Genomic DNA, 21,859 nt, shown 5'->3' on the forward strand with positions numbered 1-21,859 from the left:
AACACTGACTCAGTTTTCCTCGCCTCATCATTTCAGCCAACCGGCAGCACGGCACCGGGGCTGGATGTCCCCACTCTGTCTGGAGCCAATGAGATGCTCCTCCCCCATCTCCCAGCTGAAACACCTCAGATCCTCAGGTGTCACATCAATGCTATGATCAGAGTTACTGATCTTCATGTTCACGTCTCCTCCTTCAAACCTGACTTAAAGCAGACGATGTTTCCCTGTGAGGGATCAGTGTGATGGAGACTACCTCCACCCCTGTGATGGGTGGTGGATCATTGAGACTCTCAGCAGATTAACCAGACAGGAAACTGGACTGAGAGAGTTGTTAAAAACTGCCATACCCGACCACCCCACCCACAAACTCCACCCAGAAGCTGACAGCCTGAGGCAGCTCACACCAGAGTCCTGCACCACCACCAGAACCACCACCAGGCTGAACTTCAGAGCTGAGAGCAGGCCCTCCAAAAACTCCAACAAACCCTCAACACCACACAACACAACACCACCCAACACCACACACCAGAAAACACACCAAAAACAATGACCAGAGAGAGGGTGAGAGAGGTAGACTGACAGAGAGGTTTAATCTGTGTGAATCAGCTAAATCTCTACCCCTGACAGCGCTCTCTCTCTCTCTCTCTTACTGTGAGTCTATGTCTCTCGGCCTCACAGTGACTGTGCTGCTCTCAGAGTTTAGGACCATCTGAGGTTCTCACATCCATCACAGCTCTGTGAGTGAGCAGCTGTGCAGAGTCCTCACAAGCTGAGCTGTTACTTATCTGGTATACACGCTGAAGATGAGGAGCCCTTCATCTTCATCACCATCACATCCTCCTGCTTCATTTCCTGAATGAATGAAGCTGAGCTGAGGAACGCTGAAGGTCAGGATCCATCAGAGACATTAAACCTGCTGCAGGTTTGGAGACCCAGCTGATCCAGTCCAGGTAACCAGTAATGACTTCATGAACTTCTTAATGCAGTTTACTCAAAATCATCCCACAGATGTAACATTATCTACAGCTACTTTTAGTACCATTGATGTTAAGTTAGACTCTTTTTCTCCAATTGATCTTTCTGAGTTAACTTCAATAATTACCCACATAGCAAAATTGGTATGGTCCGGATCTGCCCCACACAATGTGCTTACACATGGCCCACATACCGCAAAGAATGACGGCCCTTTGGTGGCCCAGATCTGGTTTGCCAGAGGTGGCCCACACATGGGCCAGCTGCAGACACACTGGTGGCCCTGTGCTGGCCCAGAACAGCTTCAGCTCTGGCCCCAGATGTCAGCCTAATGTGTACCTTAATCAAGCCATGACATAACAACATGTGCGGGAACATGCAAAACAGTGCAAGAGTAACATCACAAACCTCTGCTCAGACAGTGAATGGACTGATTCTTATATAGCACTTTTCTAGCCTACCATACGTTGGCTACCATAGCAGTATAGTACTGTACATGGCATTTGGGTTTTCTAACTAAAATAGGAACAAAGAGGAGCATAAATAGTGCCATCATTGCCAGACCTGGCCCACATGTGGTTGACATACACTCTGCCATAACACCGGTCAGTCAGAAGTGCCAGCTTGATGCCGGATCCAGGGAAGACCTGTTTTCTATGAGCCTGGGCTACAACCAAACCACAATCAAACCAGATATGGCATGCCATCACATAAACAGTACCATCTATGCCAGGACTGACTCATATCTGGATGACATACATCTTATCATGCCAGCAGTGCCGGCAGGCCAGACCTGCTTGCCATTTGGGTGCTTCCTCCAAACCATCAACATGTCTTTTAGACCCCATTCCTACAAAACTGCTCAAAGAAGTCCTGCCATTGATTAATTCTTCGATCTTATATATGATCAACCTATCTCTAATAATCGGCTATGTACCACAGACCTTCAAGGTGGCTGTAGTTAAACCTTTACTCAAAAAGCCATCTCTAGACCCAGCAGTCTTAGCTAATTATAGGCCAATCTCCAACCTTCCTTTATATCAAACATCCTTGAAAGAGTAGTTGTCAAACAGCTAACAGATCATCTGCAGAGGAATGGTTTATTTGAAGAGTTTCAGTCAGGTTTCAGAGTTCATCACAGCACAGAAACAGCTTTAGTGAAGGTTACAAATGATCTTCTTATGGCCTCTGACAGTGGACTCATCTCTGTGCTTGTCCTGCTAGACCTTAGTGCAGCATTCGATACTGTTGACCATAATATCCTATTAGAGCGATTAGAACATGCTGTAGGTATTACAGGTACTGTGCTGCAGTGGTTTGTATCATATCTATCTAATAGACTCCAGTTTGTACATGTAAATCAGGGGTCCCCAATCCCAATCCACGAGGATAGATGTCCCTGCAAGTTTTAGATGTGTCCTTGATCCATCACAGCTGATTTAAATGGATAAATTACCTTCTCAACATGTCTTGAAGTTCTCCAGAGACCTGGTAATGAACTAATGATGTGATTCAGGTGTGTTGACCCAGGGTGAGCGCTCGTGGACTGAGATTGGGGACCCCTGATGTAAATGGAGAGTCCTCTTCACACACTGAGGTTAATTATGGAGTTCCACAGGGTTCAGTGCTAGGACCAATTCTGTTTACATTATACATGCTTCCCTTAGGCAGCATCATTAGAAGACATAGCATACATTTAAACTGCTATGCAGATGACACCCAGCTCTATCTGTCCATGAAGCCAGATAACACACACCAATGAGTTAAACTGCAGGAATGTCTTAAAGACATAAAGACCTGGATGGCCGCTAACTTTCTGCTTCTTATTATACATTGCATGCACAATCAGAGAGAGCAGGTTTCTCCTGTTTTGGCTTCCCTTCATTGGCTTCCTGTTAAATCCAGAATTCAAAATCCTGCTCCTCACATACAAGGTCTTAAATAATCAGGATCTTATCTTAATGACCTTGTAGTACCATATCACCCTATTAGAGCACTGCTCTGCAGGCCTACTTGTTGTTCCTAGAGTATTTAAAAGTAGAATGGGAGGCAGAGCCTTCAGTTTTCAGGCCCCTCTTCTGTGGAACCAGCTTCCAGTTTGGATTCAGGAGACAGACACTATCTCTACTTTCAAGATTAGGCTTCAAACTTTCCTTTTTGCTAAAGCATATAGTTAGGGCTGGACCAGGTGACCCTGAATCCTCCCTTAGTTATGCTGCAATAGATGTAGGCTGCCGGGGATTCCCATGATGCATTGAGTTTTTCCTTTCCAGTCACCTTTCTCACTCACTATGTGTTAACAGACCTCTCTGCGTTGATGGATTTTTTTCAGTTTCTTGATCTTTGTTTCTCAAAGGTTAAAATACAAATATTGATAAATTGAATTTTGTAGAATCTGCAGTCACTATGGGAACAGCAGCAGGAGAAACATCCACCGAGTTAGAGGCCTGAGTTTCACACACAGACCAGCAGGTTGTGATAGAGCCTGTGGTCATGTGATCACACTTCAATGAGCTGTAGTTAAACATTATAGTGATGAAACCAGGACAGCAGGCAAACACCACCGGGACGTCCTCTTGATTAAGCTTCACACACACACACATTTCACACCCCGTTTAACTACAGATCTGATGACGATGGGAAATGGAGTTCACACACACACTGCAGCATGCAGCGGTTCCCACAGCTGGAGTCAGATGCACTCGGTCCCTCAAACGCATCGTGTTGCGTTCACAGTGCCACTCAGCAGAGGTGAGGACTTCAGGCCTCTGGGGCTTGATGGTGGTGATGATGGTGACAGCTGGAGCGGCGTGAACCGTCGCCGTGATATTCATCGGTATTTACACATGTCATTTAAACAGGATCCAGCTGTGGTGATGTCACTGCGTCTGATATCTGGATGGATCCATGAACCTGAAACCTGCCCACAGCTACACATTTCACCCTCCACCTCACACAGACGGCCATTACACTCACTCAAACTTCACCTCGGTTACCACACGATTGGCCTGGCCGGAGGCCCCGCCCCCTGGCCTGTGGAGCCAATGGCGTGCTAACGAGGGCTATAAAATGAAGGTGTCCTACCATCATCCTCTGCCTGTGCCTCTTGGCTTTCCGTACGTTGTTGATGAATCGTCGTCCCATCTTCTTGGCGTACCACACGGACACGAACATCACTTCCTGTCTCTCTCCTCAGCAAGCGGTTACATAAAGAGCGGCGGCGTAGAGACGGATGAATAATTAACCAAGAAGAAGGAGAGGGGAGGAAGGTTGCGCTCAGCACAAACCCGCTAACACCGCGAGGCGTCGGATCCCGTTCACGGAGCGCAGAGACATGACGGACAGCTCACACAGAGCGAGCGAGCATCCTGCTCCTGATGGAGAGAAATGAGACGGAGGGACGAGCGAGCAAAACTGAAGAGAGAGAGGCTGTTCATCACTCCTCCGCTCTCTCTCTCTCCTCGCTCGACCCTCCTCATGCTTCACTGCACACCTCTCTCTCTCTCTCTGTGCGTCTGTGTCTCTCTACCACCACCCCTCGCTCTCTGAAGGAATCCCCTCCCCTCTGTGATGTCACCATCGCCGAGAGAGAGAGAGAGATAAAAGATGAAGATGAAGAGGAGGAGGGGGGCATAGAGAAATTTGGGGGGGTTAATTCAGCAAACACACACACATACTCAGGCTAATGCTGTTGCCATGGCAACACCACCCCCACATCCCCTTCTTCTCATCTCTCCCTTTTCTGCCATTCTTGCCGTTGCCATGGTGACGAGCGACAGAGAGAGAGAGGTAGAGCATCAGATTAAGAGTGGGCACGAGCGGCCCACACTGTGTGTGTGTGTGTCAGTAATTAAGCAAGGAGAGGTCCCTGTGGCTGTGGGCCTGACCCCCACCACCTCACTCTCTCTGTGAATATTAATGATGGGGCTGACCTCACCTGCTGCCTGTGACATCACAGCGACCCCACAGATCTGACCTTCTTTGGAAGTGTTTCAACAGCGAAGCTCTGATCAGAGACCTGAGGATGTGACAGGACCTCCCACAGACCTCCTCACGCCTCCACAGAGCTCCACAGAGCTCCACAGACCTCCTCACACCTCCACAGAGCTCCACAGACCTCCTCACACCTCCACAGAGCTCCACAGACGACCTCACATCTCCTCACACCTCCACAGACCTCCTCACACCTCCACAGAGCTCCACAGAGCTCCACAGAGCTCCACACACCTCCTCACGCCTCCACACACCTCCACAGAGCTCCACAGAGCTCCACAGACCTCCTCACACCTCCACAGAGCTCCACACAGCTCCACAGAGCCCTCCAACCTTTTGGAGCCTCCCTGTGGTGAGCCCCTGCACTCTTTTTTTGAGCTTCCAAGGACCTTTAAGTTCAGACCCTCAAAACCTGATAAAACTGCTTAAACCCTGTTAAGCATCATCCAGCACGTCCTCCGACACACAACGGTCCTCCTAAACACCTGGAATCTCTCATCAGTGATCCCAGGACCCTAAAACCTTCAGATCAAACCCCAGACATCACTGGAACATGTCCAGAGACCTGAGGACACGTGAAACACCTCAGAGCCCCACAGAGACCCTCACCTGCCCCTAACAGGCTCCTCCAGGACCTAAAACCTGGACCTCTGAGCACAGTCACCCTGACCCCCTCCAGCCTCCTCAGGGACCTTTCCAGGGATTCTGACCGTGTGACATCAGGATGAGTCAGCTCCACACCCTGTGACCCCGTCACTCTGCTGCTGATGGTGTTCTATTATTACACTTGTACCGAGCTACATCACAGCGCCACACACCACACGCCTGCACACTCACAGCTGCAGGCGGGCCGATGCTGCCCCCTGTTGGTCAGATGAAGAACTGCATCCACACTCACACAAAACCAGAAAAAAAGAATTAAATATTCATTTACATGAGTTATCATTTGTGTCATATTTGTATCTTTATCTTTATTTTAGCTTGTCAGAAAAAACCTGACCAATGAAAAAACTGACACAACTGATACTAGATGGTTAAAACACACTAAACTCTGTGTGTATATGAGTGAGTGTGTGTGTGTGTGTGTGTGTGTGTGTGTGCACGTACTGTGATTGCAGCGGGGTGTGTGTATCCGTCCAGGTGTGCGTGGCTCAGCTCAACGCTGCGTCCTTGGGTCATGTGACCGGGGCTGGGATCAACAGGTGGAGTCTCATCGTCTTGGTAACGGTACTTCTGCAGTGAAACAGATCGGGGTTAGCATTAGCTGTTAGCATGAGGACCCTGTGCCCACTGCTGAGACACCTCCACTGTCCCTGTTCCTGGACCTCCTCAGGAGCTCCGACACATCACCAGGACTCCCTGCAGTCCATCCGAGGAACAGGGAGGAACTCCAAACTCCAGGAGAACTCCTGACACCTCCTCTAACCCTGTTTCTATCTGACCGCCTCGCAAACACTTGGAGGCCCTCTGGAACCTCCTCAACAACCCCTGAGAGCCCACAGGGCTCCATCAGCCTCCACACGGAGCTCTGTGGGCTTCTGTGGATCATCCAGACCCCCCGAGGAGCTCACCGTCCTCATAATCCTGTTAAACAGGTTTACCAATGCATCGATCACACAGGTCGTCTGTCATAGATCAATATGTTTGTGTTTATTAACTCTTTATTACCATGATGTCACCATCGATGACTCATCCTCACATCAAACATCTATAATCCACAAAATAGCAATAACATTAAATATTCACAAGAGAACAGAAACACTGTCCACACACACACACACACACACACACACACACACACACACAACACAACACAATACACACACACACACAGTCAGAGGCACACACACACACACACACACACACACACAGAGACACACACGCACACACACACAGAGACACACACACACACACACACACACACAGTCAGAGACACACACACACACAGTCAGACACACACACACACACACACACACACACACACACACACAGTCAGAGACACACACACACAGTCAGAGACACACACACACACACACACACACACACACACAGACTCATGTCTAACCTCCTCCAGATCACAGATCACAGTCTGGCATGGAAAGTCAGAGAAGAAGGAAAGGAAGGAAGGGAAGGAAGGGAGGAGTTTAAGGAGCGAAGGGAAGCATTCGGCGGAGAGCGAGGAAACGAGGTAGCTGTTGGGAAAGTAGAGAATGAGAGGCAGAGATGATGCGGTTGCCATAGTAACAAGAAGACCCTTGAGAGCCTCCGTTGCCTGGCAGCTGACATCACCAAACGGAGGGGGAGGAGCCATGTTCGATTCATAAAGATGGAGACAGACACACGGAGCGGCGGCGCAGCATTTGTAACCTGCTCTTACCCATCAGCCTCGGCGGCGCCATGCTCACCTGTCTGTGTGTCTGTGGGTTTAACATCTGATCATCACTGTGTGAAGCTCAAAGGACTCTAATTAAAGGCAGGAAGTGGTGACCCCTGACCTCAGGCGAGCTGACACGATGATTTAACGTCTGGTTAAAGCGCTGACGAGCTGCTGTGTTTACACACCTGTGACTGACAGGTGACCCACGGGCCTGCAGGAGGCGCCACAACACACACAGATAAAGACTCAAAGCCAGCTGGAATCCTCCGTCTACTGACAACTGAACAGGAAACGTCATGTGACCACATTCACACCTGAAAATCACCAGACAGGTACGAATAAAAGCAGCAGATCCTGATGGTACAGACACACCTGGTGTTATAAGTGAAGGAACAAAACTACTGTCATGATTTTCAGACACATGTGACCTCATGGTGACGGTGGAAACTTTTTATTTTCTCTTCACCGTTGCTGTGCTGTAAATCTGTAAAGGGAGGGAATGAAAAGAACATCTTTCATGTGCATGAACATAGTGAGTATAAGATACAGATATGAAACCCTATGAAGAGGCTGGATTAATCCACTCTGTTATAAACTACAGCGTACTCGTGATATAAGACGGGGAAATATGATCTGTTTCCTGTAAACATTTGTTTTACAGTCCCTACATTTCCTGTAGAAAGCAGACATTTAAGTATGTGTAGGTAAATATGATTCATTTCTAATCAAACAGACTGAAACTGTTTAATAACAGAGGACTTACGCCCTTAGTCGTGTTATAGAGTAGAGCCAACAGCTGCACCTACATCAGGGCTGTAACAGAAGAACCAGTGGTGAGCTACAGCTCCAGTAAAACCAGTGAAAAGCACTTTATTTTGATGCTGCTCAGAGCTCTGCAGCTGTGTGTCTCCAGTAAAAACTGCCTGACAGGACGAAACCTTTGAAATCACTGTTTCTAAAAACAGACGGACCTGAGCCATCGTCAGTCCTTCAGAGGCAGAAGAGAACCTCATTGAACCACTGAGATGGTCACAAAAACAGCCGCTCGAGCCTGAGGATAATGTGTTTGTTAAACTGTTTCCCTGTGTTACGGGCATAGTTTTCAGCTCGCCACAATAAAGGTTCATCTTCAGTCTAATACCTCCATCATCCTGAAAGCCTGTATTTCCACAGTGTCCACGTCACCATGACATCATGAGGTCATGTGTCAGCAGCATGTTCCAGTAGTACCTAATCCGGGGCTCTAGACTAACTTGTTGCCATGGTTGCACTGGTGCGCCAGCCCCAAAGTTAGGCGCACCCAAATGTTTCAACCGCAGTGCCTAACACTTTACACGTTCACTTTTTAATGACCGTCCATACAGACAATATTGATTTGTAAATGATTACCTATCAGTCTCGTCAACACAAAGATCTTTATTTGGAGCACATTTTTACAAAAAAGATAAGTTACCGGAGTTTTTGGATTTTAAGGCGCATTAAGTGAAACAAATAGATAAGTCAGACTTTACTTGAAATCCGCTTCATAAGCATGTCTCTTATCAGGAGCCATTTTGGGCTCCTTATACACACACAATACGGTAATATTATGTTGAAGCACAGTACGTATCACTCCGCGAGGCTCCAGACTACGGTAGCCGTAATGCTCCAACAATCTATGCAGCCGTGCAGCTTCGGAGGTTACCAAAGTCGTACTGAAACATTTGTGACAGATTGCTGGGCGCCATGTACCACATGAAATCAGTTCGAGCTCAGTAAACACAACCAGAGTTCATACATAAGGCGCACTTTTGAGAAAATTAAAGGATTTTAGGCGCGCCTTATAGTCCAGAAAATACGGTACTGATGAAGTTCTTGTGCTTAAACTGCTTCACTGAGCTGAAATTTAAACTTAAAACACCTCAAGATATATTAAATAAAAACAAAAGTTAAAAATGCCTCGGAGGCTTCAAACTGAACATCTTACTTGTGCATGGGAACCTGAGAGGTCCCGCCCCTGACTATCTCTGATTGGTTTAGATCACGATATCGACGAAATTGTATCTATTGTTGACCACAGAGACTTTCAGAGTTGCAGAGACTCTTTTTGGGGGTTTTTTGGTCAAACGGCTGGTCGATTTTTTTTAGTCGCACCTTTGAGAAATTAGGTCTCATTAGCGACCAAATGGGTTGCACTCTAGAGCCATGACATACTCTGATAGTCAATTCTTTTCCATTACAATCGAGTACCAAATAAACTGTGTGGGTTGTCTTTGTTTGTCTTTCATATCTGGGTTTCAAAAATGGCGGTTTAGATTTTGTGACAGAGACACTCATCGAGCGATGCCGCAGTGGTATGCAGTCTGTTGACGTCACATTTCCAGATCACCTCAGGTCACTTTGGAACCCCGGCATAGCGGGCACTAAAAACGTACCTGGTACCAGGAGCTACCACTAATGGAAAACCCTGAAAACCATGGCGAACTTCCAGAGTTGGTGCTAATGAAAAAGAGTCTTTATCGTCTTAAAGACTGGAACCAGTTCAGCTCATGCAAACATACACGTGTAGAAGAATCAGCAAAGCATTTAACTCTTTAACGTGCTGCAGGAATCAGTCCGGTCTGAGCCAGTTCTCACATGATGTCACTGGACTGGATTGGTCCATTCAAACAAACTGCTGCCCAATGAGGAGTGAGCACAGCAAAAGACTCTGTTTGAATACACAAGCCCTCAGTGTGTGTGTGTGGGTCCATTAGCAGCACTGATGCAGCTAAAGATAGACGAAGCTATTTCTGATCCATCCATCTCTGTGAGCAGAAAATAGACGAATATTCCAGCAGTGATGGAGGAGAGGAAACAGGAAGTATCAGAGAACACAGGAGCATAAATGTGCCTTTAAAATGATTAATACTCTTTAATAGGATGCCGACATTATAAACCAACAACGACTGTCAGGAGTTACTAACACAAAGAACAGAGTGAGACAGCAAACATCAGCCCAGAGCAGTGCAGCTACATCCCTCTTCATGGCCTCCTACAGGCCTCCATCCTTAAGCACATTTTGCTCCATCTGTTGCTCCAAGAACACGAACGTTACTCACACTGACTTCTCACGTTGATGAAACAGTTTGTGCTGCATGTTTGGGCTGACTCCCTCACACATCTGCGTTACCGAGGATCATAAACCAGTCCACGTTGCTGGTCCTGAGTGTGTTCAGGCCCAGTCAGAAACACGTGTGAGGTTTCCTCTCCAAGCTGCAGTCAAACATCGAAGCTTTCTGTCACTCACAGAGTGTTTTAGGCTTGAACCCAGTGACCAGCACCAGCCTGGATGTGTCTGTAAGGATGACACCACCGTCCCAGTGTTTCCTGTTACATCCTGTTGCTGGGATAAAGTCTCTGTAACACATCCCAGGAGCCAACGTGATAGTCAAATCAAGATCTTTAAGCGATCATAAAGCTATCGCTCTATGAAATATTAGTGATGTCATGTCACTGCCTTGTTAGACAGAGGTACAGGAACGTTTTATTCAGTGATCACAGCACTGATCTGTGCTCTATTTGTGTTTATGTGATGCATAGAACAGTTTTGAGCTTGTTCATAATGAAGTTACAGTACAGCCCCCTGTCCCTGATAACAACCATAACCTAACTCATTATTCACACTGTGTCGGAGCTCAGACAGGAAACAGCTGAATGTTTCCACGTCAGTGTGGATTCAGTACCAGCGCACAAAGCCATCTGATTGGTCAGAGCTTTTTATCTGCATGCAAAAAAAAACAAAAAATCGAACTTGCTCCAAAAAATGAATGCTGGAAATTCATCCTGAGGCATTATACAGTATCAGTGTGAACTGTTGAGAACAGGTGAGTTTCTCCACAGGGGAGTGTGGACAGTATTTGTAATGCATGAAAATATCACAGTGTGTGAAGAGCTGTTAGTCATAAACTCACTGAGCACTGTGACTGTCACTGACATCATTTCACACGTCTGTGATGAACAAAGTAAATGATAATTACACTGTGGTACACTGCAGTAAATGATAATTACATGTGGTACACTGCAGAGTAATGACATGACTGACATGCACTGTAACGACAGCCCGTCTCAGACATGAACCTCCAATCACAGCTCTGATCCACACAGACTGAGACAAGTGTTCTCTGTGTTTCCACCAGCTCATTTACACCTCTTCATATTTATGATATTTGTCCACTAACGGTCTTCCTTCCTCCACCTGACAGCATCCTCTCCACCATCGAGCAGTTTAGGATCAGAGATAGGCCAGAAAATTTAAAAACACTCCACAGCTTTGTTGCATTCCTGCTGTTTCTCCTCTAACTGTTGCTGTTTGAGCTCCTGACTGCTCGTGCTCCACCTGTCACACCTGCACGCCTGTCACACCTGCACGTCTGTCACACCTGCACGCCTGTCACACCTGCACGCCTGTCACACCTGCACATCGGTCACACCTGCACATCGGTCACACCTGCACGTCTGTCACACCTGCACATCGGTCACACCTGCACGTCTGTCACACCTGCACGCCTGTCACACCTGCACATCGGTCACACCTGCACATCGGTCACACCTGCACGTCTGTCACACCTGAACGTCTGTCACACCTGCACATTGGTCACACCTGCACGTCGGTCACACCTGCACGTCTGTCACACCTGCACGTCTGTCACACCTGCACATCGGTCACACCTGCACGTCTGTCACACCTGCACATCGGTCACACCTGCACGTCTGTCACACCTGCACGTCTGTCACACCTGCACGTCTGTCACACCTGCACATTGGTCACACCTGCACATCGGTCACACCTGCACGTCTGTCACACCTGCACGTCTGTCACACCTGCACATCGGTCACACCTGCACGTCTGTCACACCTGCACATCGGTCACACCTGCACGTCTGTCACACCTGCACGTCTGTCACACCTGCACGTCTGTCACACCTGCACGTCTGTCACACTTGTACACCTGCACATCTGTCACACCTGCACGTCTGTCACACCTGCACGTCTGTCACACCTGCACATCGGTCACACCTGCACGTCTGTCACACCTGCACATCGGTCACACCTGCACGTCTGTCACACCTGCACATCGGTCACACCTGCACGTCTGTCACACCTGCACGTCTGTCACACCTGCACGTCTGTCACACCTGCACATCGGTCACACCTGCACGTCTGTCACACCTGCACATCGGTCACACCTGCACGTCTGTCACACCTGCACATCGGTCACACCTGCACGTCTGTCACACCTGCACATCGGTCACACCTGCACGCCTGTCACACCTGCACATCGGTCACACCTGCACGTCTGTCACACCTGCACGTCTGTCACACCTGCACGTCTGTCACACCTGCACATCGGTCACACCTGCATGTCTGTCACACCTGCACGTCTGTCACACCTGCACGTCTGTCACACCTGCACGCCTGTCACACCTGCACGTCTGTCACACCTGCACGTCTGTCACACCTGCACGTCTGTCACACCTGCACACCTGCACATCTGTCACACCTGCACATCTGTCACACCTGCACGTCTGTCACACCTGCACGCCTGTCACACCTGCACGCCTGCACACCTGCACACCCTTGGTGAATCATTGCTGTACGACCGATCACATGATCTCCTGCTGGGGAGGTCAGATGATGCCTCTAAGATTATTGTTACATTAGGACCCTCCACAGACGTGACCTCGTCCTCACAGTCGTACCCACACGTGTGGTTACTGCACAACTTTGAGACCAAGTTTCCACGCTAATGATGTCACAGGTTCATCCTGTGATACAACAGGTGATCACCCTGAATCGTCCCGTGGCGCCAACAGTGTCTCTAACACTCTACTTTCCTTCAGTTTCCTGTAACGAGCGCGCCGCCGAGCGCCACAGGTCAGGGTGACAGTGCAGTTTAACACACGACCTGTTGCAGCCCGCCACCACGTCCTGAACCAAGCTTCAGTTTGGAGGGAAACATGACCGTCTCCGTGACAACAAGCACATGTGAGCCTCGACATGTGACGCGCCGATTCCACATGTGCTCAGCATCCAGCGCACGGCCCTCCTGCTCACAGCTGGCTGCGGCTAGCATCAGCTAACATACGTGCTAATGTGGCTATGCTAACACACACACACACACACACATACGGGGGCAGAAAGAGCGAGAGAGCGAGAGACAGTGGTGTTGAATGAAAACATGAAATCTGAACACACACACACACACACACACAACACTGGCTTTGATGCTTCATGAGGACACGCGAGGACATGTATGTGTGTCCTCATGAACCGTGTGTGTGTGTGTGTGTGTGTGTGTTGTGCGGATGCGTGCGGGCGGTCTGCTCTTACCTTGGTGGTGACAATGCAGAGGCAGTCCATATCCACACACACACACACACTCACACACACACATTTCCACACACACTCATACACTCATGCTCGCTCTCCCTCTCTCTCTCTCCTCGTTCTTCTGTCTATCCTCCCTCGCTCGCCCGCTCTCTCAGCTCCTCTTTCCTCCGTCTGACAGCACTGAGCGAGCGAGAGAGAGAGAGAGAGAAGGGGGCGAGCGAGCAGTGCAGGAGAGAGCGAGAGATGAAGATGAGGAAGACTGGTGTGTGTGTGTGTGCTTGAGTCACTCGACAGAAAGAAGACATGAAGAGAGAGAGAGAGAGAGAGACACAGAGGAAGAGTGAGGGGAGGGGGTGGTGGGGGTTGGGCTCCTGTTGCCATGGTGTTATGCAGCTGTTGCCCCGGCAATGCTGCTGCAGCTGTTGCTAAGTAACAGCAACGGGTGTTTCTATGTGGATTATAAGTGTGTGTGTGTGTGTGTGTGTGTATTCGTACCTGTACAGGTGTGTGTGGTTGGTCCGTCGTCTGGTTCTCACACACTGTCAGCTCGTAAAACTCCTGGATGTCTGCGCACACACAAACACACACACACACACGTCTGAGTGTGTCACGTGCAGTTCCTCTGGTGTCCAGCAGAGGCAGCAGTGAGTCAGTCCTCGTGTTAAGCATGTTTACAGCTGGATACACAGATGTTTCTGTGGATAATTTAAAGTTTGCATCACTGGGGGCGTGGCCTCTTTGACTGACAGGTGGATGTTGATAGTAGTGACTGTAGCTGCTAGCTGTTCGCTAGCTTCACCTGAACTGAACCTCTGTACCAAGCTTGTGCTGTTGGAGCATTAATAACATGACAAAGTTTAAATCTTTGACTTATGGAGCCAAAGTCATGTAAACAACAGAGAGGTGTCTGAATTTTGAGGAAAAAGATGGAAAGGTTCAGATTTTAAAGTAAGACTATGAGAGAAAAAGACATGATGGACAAACAGGCTGCGATTGGCTCACAGGAACAACTAACCAGCAGCGTTTCTTGGCTGTGATTGGTCAGAATATTATAAACAAACAAACAGAAGAAGAAAATGGGCCCATGATCAGCCCTCCCTGTGCGGCAGCGCCCCCCGGTGTGCCGGCCACACAGCGTATTCTGACACTCTAAACTCAGATTAACCCTGAATGCATCATCATGAACCCCCGCCTGTCCCACAGTTAAAGGGTCATTCTGCTCTGTTTCCATTAGTCTGGTCTGCTGGTTAGTGTTCAGGCTGAGTTAGTGCAACCTCATAGAGCCAATCAGATCGCTCAGAGACCCTGCAGGCTCGCATAAAGTGAAACAGTCCTTTAAAAACGGCTCTGCCATTAACCCATCACAGAAACGTCTTCCTCTGAACCTTCATCACATCACAACGGCTGCATGAACAGGTGCGCTCTCACCTGCAGCAGCCAATCAGAGCACAGAGTCCTGTGATGACTCAGTAAACCCCGACCGTCTCAGCCAATCACTGCACTGCCTCAGCCTGTGATGTCACTTCATTAAGACCAGATTAACACAGGCTGAGCAGGCAGTTCTCTGTAAGAGTAATCTATTACTCTGAAGGAGTAATCTGTTACTGCAGTGTGTGAGAACACCAGCAGTGCATGAATGGATACAGCTGTGAATGATTGACTTCATGTTTTTATTATTATTGATGGAAACATTATAAACACCACAGACTTACAGTCTGACGAAAACAGCATCATAACTGTGATTTTTAAAAATCACATTAATTATAAAACAGGATTTCATGATAAAACAACTAAAAACCTAAAATCACAATATTCTACGAAAACATTTAGAAAAGATCAGAAAAAATCTCGTTCAGATGACTGAGAACCATTAAAACTCTCACAATTATAATAAATAAATAATTGGTCCAAAAACTAGTGATGAATTCAAAGAACATATTTCCGGGAAAACATCCCCAAAATATGAATTAAGCATCATTAAAATGTTTTATTATAACTGAAAAATATGAATGAAAGAGTCAAATTTAAAGTGAATTATAAACTGTTTCTAAATGTTCTACAGTTATTATAAATGATAAATATAATGAACACACACATCTGTGACTCGCTATAGGAGAATAAGCTCGTAATGTTGATTATTTGTTATTTATATGTTTATATGTTTTTAATATGTTTTATATGTTTATATGTTATTATTTATATGTTTATGTTTCTAAGAATAAAATTACAGTAAACTGCACAAAAATAATTATTTCTGAAAAATCCAAACGCCTGAAACACGCTCTGAAAGTTTTCTAAAAAGGTGAATAAAAACATTTTATTGTGAGGAAACAAACCTCTAATATTCATATTTAATGAGAGAACAGCTCATTACAGTAATCTAAAGTAATAATCATTCTAAAAGAAGTTAAATATGTCTTAAATTATAAACTGTCAGGAAACAAGAGTATTAAAATCTTCCCAAAATAACTCGAGAGTGCTAAACTTTAGAAAAATATATTTATAAATATGCAGAAAGTACTGGAAAGAGTCCTGGTATATTAAAGATGTACACAGTAACACAAACCTGATACGCCGACACAGAAACAGGTGATTACAGGTGAAACTCTCTGATATTTCCGTATCCTCACCTGTAACCAGCTGAGTCAGCTGACGTGATCATGTGACCTCTCTGAGCGTGTGTAATGAGCTCAGCCGATCATCAGGATCACTGAATATAACTTAGAGCTGACGAAGCCCCGCCCCCTCCTGCTCGGATCCTGAAGCAGCGCCACCATCAGGTCACACTGAGTCACACCTGTGTCAGTGTGTTCCTGTCTAGCTATATTTGTGAGGACCAAAATCTGCATCCTACTCTACTCGTGAGAACCAACAGTCACTTGTGAGGAGACACACACAACGGTGCTCGCACTTTTAAAGGCATTGTTGAGGCTCAAAATGTGGTTTTGGTGTCAAGGTTACAATTAGGTTATGGTTAGGTTTAGGGTCAGGGTCAGACATTCATTTGTAATGGTGAGGGTTAGGGGCTAGGAAAAGCATTATGTCAATGAAGGTCCTCACTAAGATAGCTGAACGAGAATGTGTGTGTGTGTTTTATCGTGTGTGTGTGTGTTTCTGTGTGTGTTATCGTGTGTGTGCGTGTGTATATGTGTGTGTGTGTGTGTGTTCCTCTGTGTGTGTGTGTGTGTTATCGTGTGTGTGTGTTCCTCTGTGTGTGTGTGTGTGTGTGTGTGTGTGTGTTCCTCTGTGTGTGTGTGTGTGTGTGTGTGTTTCTGTGTGTGTTATCGTGTGTGTGCGTGTGTATATGTGTGTGTGTGTGTGTGTTCCTCTGTGTGTGTGTGTGTGTGTTATCGTGTGTGTGCGTGTGTATATGTGTGTGTGTGTGTGTGTGTGTGTGTTCCTCTGTGTGTGTGTGTGTGTGTTATCGTGTGTGTGTGTTCCTGTGTGTGTTATCGTGTGTGTGCGTGTGTATATGTGTGTGTGTGTGTGTGTGTGTGTGTGTGTGTGTTCCTCTGTGTGTGTGTGTGTGTGTGTGTTCCTGTGTGTGTTATCGTGTGTGTGCGTGTGTGTGTGTGTGTGTGTGTGTGTGTGTGTGTGTGTGTCTGTGTGTGTGTTGTTACCCAGTAGGGCCTGGAACAGGTCACTCTGGAAGATGTTGAGCAGCTTCTCTGCTCGACCTTTGACCCCGTCAGCGGCTCCAGCCTGACAGGCCTCCATCACCTGCAGAGCGCGCTCAGTATCTGAGGAGACAGCACAGCACACGCTTTACTGGACTCTACTGGACTCTACTGGGCTCTACTGTGGTACAAACCCTGTTCTGAGTCATGTAAGCAGCAGGTGACTCAGTGAGCTGTCATGATGTCCATCATGGTCATGGACCACATACATCATGTCTGTGAGCTGAGCTGTGGCACCCTGGACTCCAGCAGACACACCTGTGTGTGTTACTGTGTCTGTACAGAGGTCACAGAGGTCACAGAGGTCGTGTTAGGCTTCCTTCCTGTTCTCCAGTGAAGGTAACTGAGACCCCACAGCCTGGTCACACTTTGAAGGAATACTTTTAAAGAAGCTCAAAGACGTCTCCAGGAAACATGTGGAACATCACTTCAACAGTCGGGATACCAGGGGCACGAGGACACCTGTACACATGAGGAGCCCCGCCCCCACACTGCACACCTGTGTGTCCCAGTGCAGAGCACATGCTGCTGCTGTGACAGCTGTCACAGGTCGGACCTCTCACACTACCAGCATCAACAACAGCTGTGTGACATCTGGAAACTGAGTACAAATGAAGTGTGGAAGAAAATCCAGAAAAGGATAAAAACATATTGAAAACAGGTGGAAATGAATGAATTCCTCGTTGTTATCAAACTGTCTGAATAAACCATCACATTTACAGGAAACATCAGTAAAGAGAAACTTAGAACAATATTAATGTGTTTGCTGTAATAACAAACCTCTGAGATCAGCTCTCACAGCTCACCATGAACATGAACCAATACTGCTGCATCGATCGGCTCCATCACCTCGTGGGGGCTGTGGTCCTCACCTGCTGGCCATTGCTGTTGGTGTTGGGGGGTATGTAGGTTCCCTTGGGGTGGGTTTCTTGTGCGGTTTGGTGTGGGGGCTGTGGTCCTGACCTGGATGGGGGCTTTTGTGGATCTTGGGTGGTGTTCCCTTGGTCACCTGCCCCTGGGTTCTTGGGGTGCTCCACCTCCGGGCTGGGGTTCTGGCTGGGCCTGGGGTCCTGATGTGTCGCTGAGGTTGTGGGTGGGTGCATCCTGGCGCCCACCTGTTACTGTAGTCTGGGAGTTGAGTATATTTTTGGGTGGGTGTAGTTTTTCCTCTGTGGTGGGGTCAGCTGGACCTCTGTGGAAGGGGCGGCCGTCCAGGCAGGGAGTACTTCCCCACCCCCCAATCCTCCCCATCCCCATCTGTCTCCCTCCTCCCGCTCCATCACCCCCCCACACCTGAGGGCCTGGGGGTGTGGAGGAGGGACGGCCACACCTGCCTGATCCATGAAGCTCAGATCAGCTGTGTCTGCTCTGTGTGAACATCTGTCCACATGTGCAGAGCGCTGTGGCTGTGATGGGCAGGTGTTGTTCCTGCTCTGACAGATGAAGCTCCAGATCCCCGAGTGTCTGTCAGAGGAAATGAGGAACTCTACATCTGACTACCAAAATAAAAGTTTAGAGTCAGGTGGAGCTCCCTGTGTCCTCCACACTGTCTGAGATGGCTGTGAGGTCCTCATGAGACACACCTCCATCAGCTGTGCACTTAGAGAACAGCTCCCACTCACCCACTCAGTCATGTGTGGACCCCATCAGCATCAAACCTGAGAGAACCTCAGATAGAGGAGGGTGAAACCAGCTGCAGCTGCTCCACCCACTGTGCAGGAGCAGGTCTCCTCCATCTGTGATAAGCTAACCAGACTGAGCTCTGTACACAGAGCTCTGTATGAGCAGATCATGTGACAGCAGGCCTGCTGCTCACCTGTGAGTCACCTGTTCAGACTGAGATTTAATCATGTGTGTTGGAGTCCGTCGGGTCATGAGGACAGCAGACCTCCACCTGCCTCCTCAGCTCCTCTGAGGGGTTTACAAACCGTAACCCAGAGCGATGACCCGCCTCCTCCCAGCAGGACACACCTGACGCTCCTCCAACAGGTGGTGTCCTCCGAGCTCCATCCCTGAGCATCCTGTCAGCTGCTGCACCCACAGCAACCATGAAACCTGCTTTGGCCCTGAGCTCTGATCAGCTGGTCCCTCAGCCTTAAATAAAGTTTCACTTTGAATCCAGCAGCTCAGGTCACATGATGCTCAGGCTTCCTGTATGACCCACTCTGAGGTCAGACCAGGAAAACCAGTCGAAACAAGATGAACCCGAGTGTAACCATGGTGACAAACAGAGGTCAACGGTCGCGCAGACAGTAGATTTTTATATGCACCAGCGAGGAGAACAGGAAGTGAAAGACAAGAAGAAGTAGAAGAAGAAGAGGCTGAGGACGAACCACAGGAGTGAACACACACACACACACACACACACACACACACACACACACACACACACACACACACACACACACACACACACCTAAAACAAAACAAACAAACAAACAAACAAACGCTGATGTGGAAAAAGCGTCTCACCTTCTCTCTTCAGCGGCATGTCGTCTCTCTGATCCTCACTAATCCTCTTTGGAGATTTTACACTCGCAGTGCACTCTGGGTAACAGAGTCCTAATCCCTCCTTACTGAGGCCCCGCCCATTGGACGATGCTGTTGGTCTCAGTGAGTCACCGTGGTTTAAACTGAGCTGATGAAGGAAAACATTAAAATAAATGTAATTAAGTGTTGAGACGTGTGGGTCAAACTCAGAGTCCATGACAGACGCATCACTGAGGCATCACTGAGGCATCGCTGAGGCATCACTGAGGCATCGCTGAGGCATCACTGAGGCATCACTGAGGCATCGCTGAGGCATCACTGAGGCATCGCTGAGGCATCGCTGAGGCATCGCTGAGGCATCGCTGAGGCATCGCTGAGGCATCGATCCTTCAGCTGAGACAACTCTACACTAACACACACGACTGAGATCAGATTTATCTGACAGATCAGAGTAAATATTAACGATGAAGTCAAAACTGATGAAAGCAAAAACAAGATTAGATATGGGTCAGGTGACACTTCTTTGAGGTGTGAATGTAAATTATCATTAAGTGTCACGTCTGTTATCACACGTTCTGAAAATAAGAATTATGTCATCATTGCTGAGCTCTGAGCTGCTTTATACTGACAAATAAAATCAAATAAATTTTTATTTGAAGGGTTAAAATGAAGCAGGTTGTTTCAGCATGTCAGCCTAACAGAGATCAGACTGAAGTGTGTTAAACAGAGGAGCCTTGTTACTCTGTAACTGTAACAGTTAATTAAAGGAGCATAATGATGAGTTTCCTCAATCATTGATGCACTTTATGAATGGCTGGAGCCACCTGGTGGACAAATACTGCAACTGCACTGTGCAGGTTCCCCATTGCTGCACAGCAAACACCTTCTTTATCAGCCTTATCTCTTGCTTTCTTGTGGTCAGTCTTTCTTCTGTATTCATTGAGAGACTTCAATGCTGATCCAAAAAAATTAATTAATTAAAAAAATAAATCCCATGTTGGAGGTGGGTGGGCATGAGCGATGTCGTTGTTAGTTTCTGTATGTTTATTAGTGAAAACAGTGTCACAGTGGTAATTGTATTTTCTTATAAGCAGTACTAGCATGTACCCTGAAAGTTACAGGCATTTAGCTGCAGTAACAGTAACTTTATTCCAGGGGTCGGCAACCTTTCTGATGGCGAGTGCATCTAAACTTTCCTCAGAGGTCAGTGTGCCATATGACTGCATTAGCAATAAATTTAATAACGCTCTATATTAACAGTTACACACTATATAGAAATACTTTATAGGATTATATTTGTTTGCAGATGTTTGCAGATGTTTGCAGCTGTCAGCGAATAGTTATCAGCTATTGTGAAACAAAAAAGACTTTTTATCCATAACAAGAACTCCACAACAGCAAATACAGAAAATACAAATGCTATTTATGGTCTCCTCACAACAATGATAAAATAAACTGGGCCAATATGGCATGTTTGTTAATACAGAGACACACGTTAATGTGATCTCAGGTCTCCCACTCAGAGACAAAGGTCTCCCAGTGTCCAGCATTCAGACCTGAGGACTCATGTGAGAGAAAATCTGCTCACACAGACATGTAGAAACAAACACTGTCAATAAGGCCTCTGCAATGTTCTGAAGACAGTTAAACCTGTCAGGTAGTGACGTCCAGCAGGTGAACATGCAGCTCCATGAACACACAGCTGTGGATTCCAGCTGCTTCGATGTTATATGTATGATTTCTATACATTTTATGTCAGATAAAAACTTTGGTTGTAAGATTCAGATAATTATTTAATAAAAGTGAGACATTTTAAATGAGAATAAGAAAGTATTTCTTTGTGCCCCCCTCTCCCTGTTAATGCCCTACCTGCCCCCCTGGCAACACTTTGCTAGACCCGCCCCTGCACAGTTACCAGCTGTCAGCTGTTTAGAAAAGGATCCTGGTGTTATTTGTCTCTCAGAAACAGTTCATAACTTCAACTCATCCATGTCACCTA

The 21,859-nt window shown here is 47.3% G+C and overlaps 1 protein-coding gene and 1 long non-coding RNA gene across 5 annotated transcripts in view; both read right to left on the minus strand.

Moving 5' to 3' along the window:
• Positions 1 to 19,949, minus strand: part of LOC146520908 (disks large homolog 4-like) — a 45,890-nt gene extending 25,941 nt beyond the window's left edge. Inside the window, exons 1-4 of one of the 3 annotated variants that reach the window (XM_085154331.1) lie at positions 19,843 to 19,949; positions 17,314 to 17,433; positions 14,189 to 14,259; positions 6,073 to 6,198 (exon numbers count right to left, since the gene is read on the minus strand). In XM_085154331.1, the coding sequence (XP_085010457.1) occupies positions 6,073 to 6,198; positions 14,189 to 14,259; positions 17,314 to 17,433; positions 19,843 to 19,861 (336 nt within the window). In that variant the 5' untranslated portion in view covers positions 19,862 to 19,949. The other 2 variants (XM_085154332.1, XM_085154333.1) reach the window with 2 other exon arrangements.
• On the minus strand, positions 9,638 to 13,687 carry LOC146520910 (uncharacterized). 2 transcript variants are annotated; one of them, XR_014873214.1, is made up of 3 exons: positions 12,939 to 13,687; positions 11,372 to 12,905; positions 9,638 to 11,341 (listed from the first exon to the last, which is right to left on the minus strand). It is a non-coding gene; the product is annotated as an uncharacterized LOC146520910 (long non-coding RNA). The 2 variants fall into 2 exon arrangements; XR_014873213.1 differs by having other exon boundaries at positions 11,372 to 13,687.
• Positions 19,950 to 21,859: the final 1,910 nt, after the last annotated feature.

Source organism: Neolamprologus multifasciatus, chromosome 3 (assembly GCF_963576455.1).
Source record: "Neolamprologus multifasciatus chromosome 3, fNeoMul1.2, whole genome shotgun sequence".
NCBI classification, from domain to species: Eukaryota; Metazoa; Chordata; class Actinopteri; order Cichliformes; family Cichlidae; genus Neolamprologus; species Neolamprologus multifasciatus.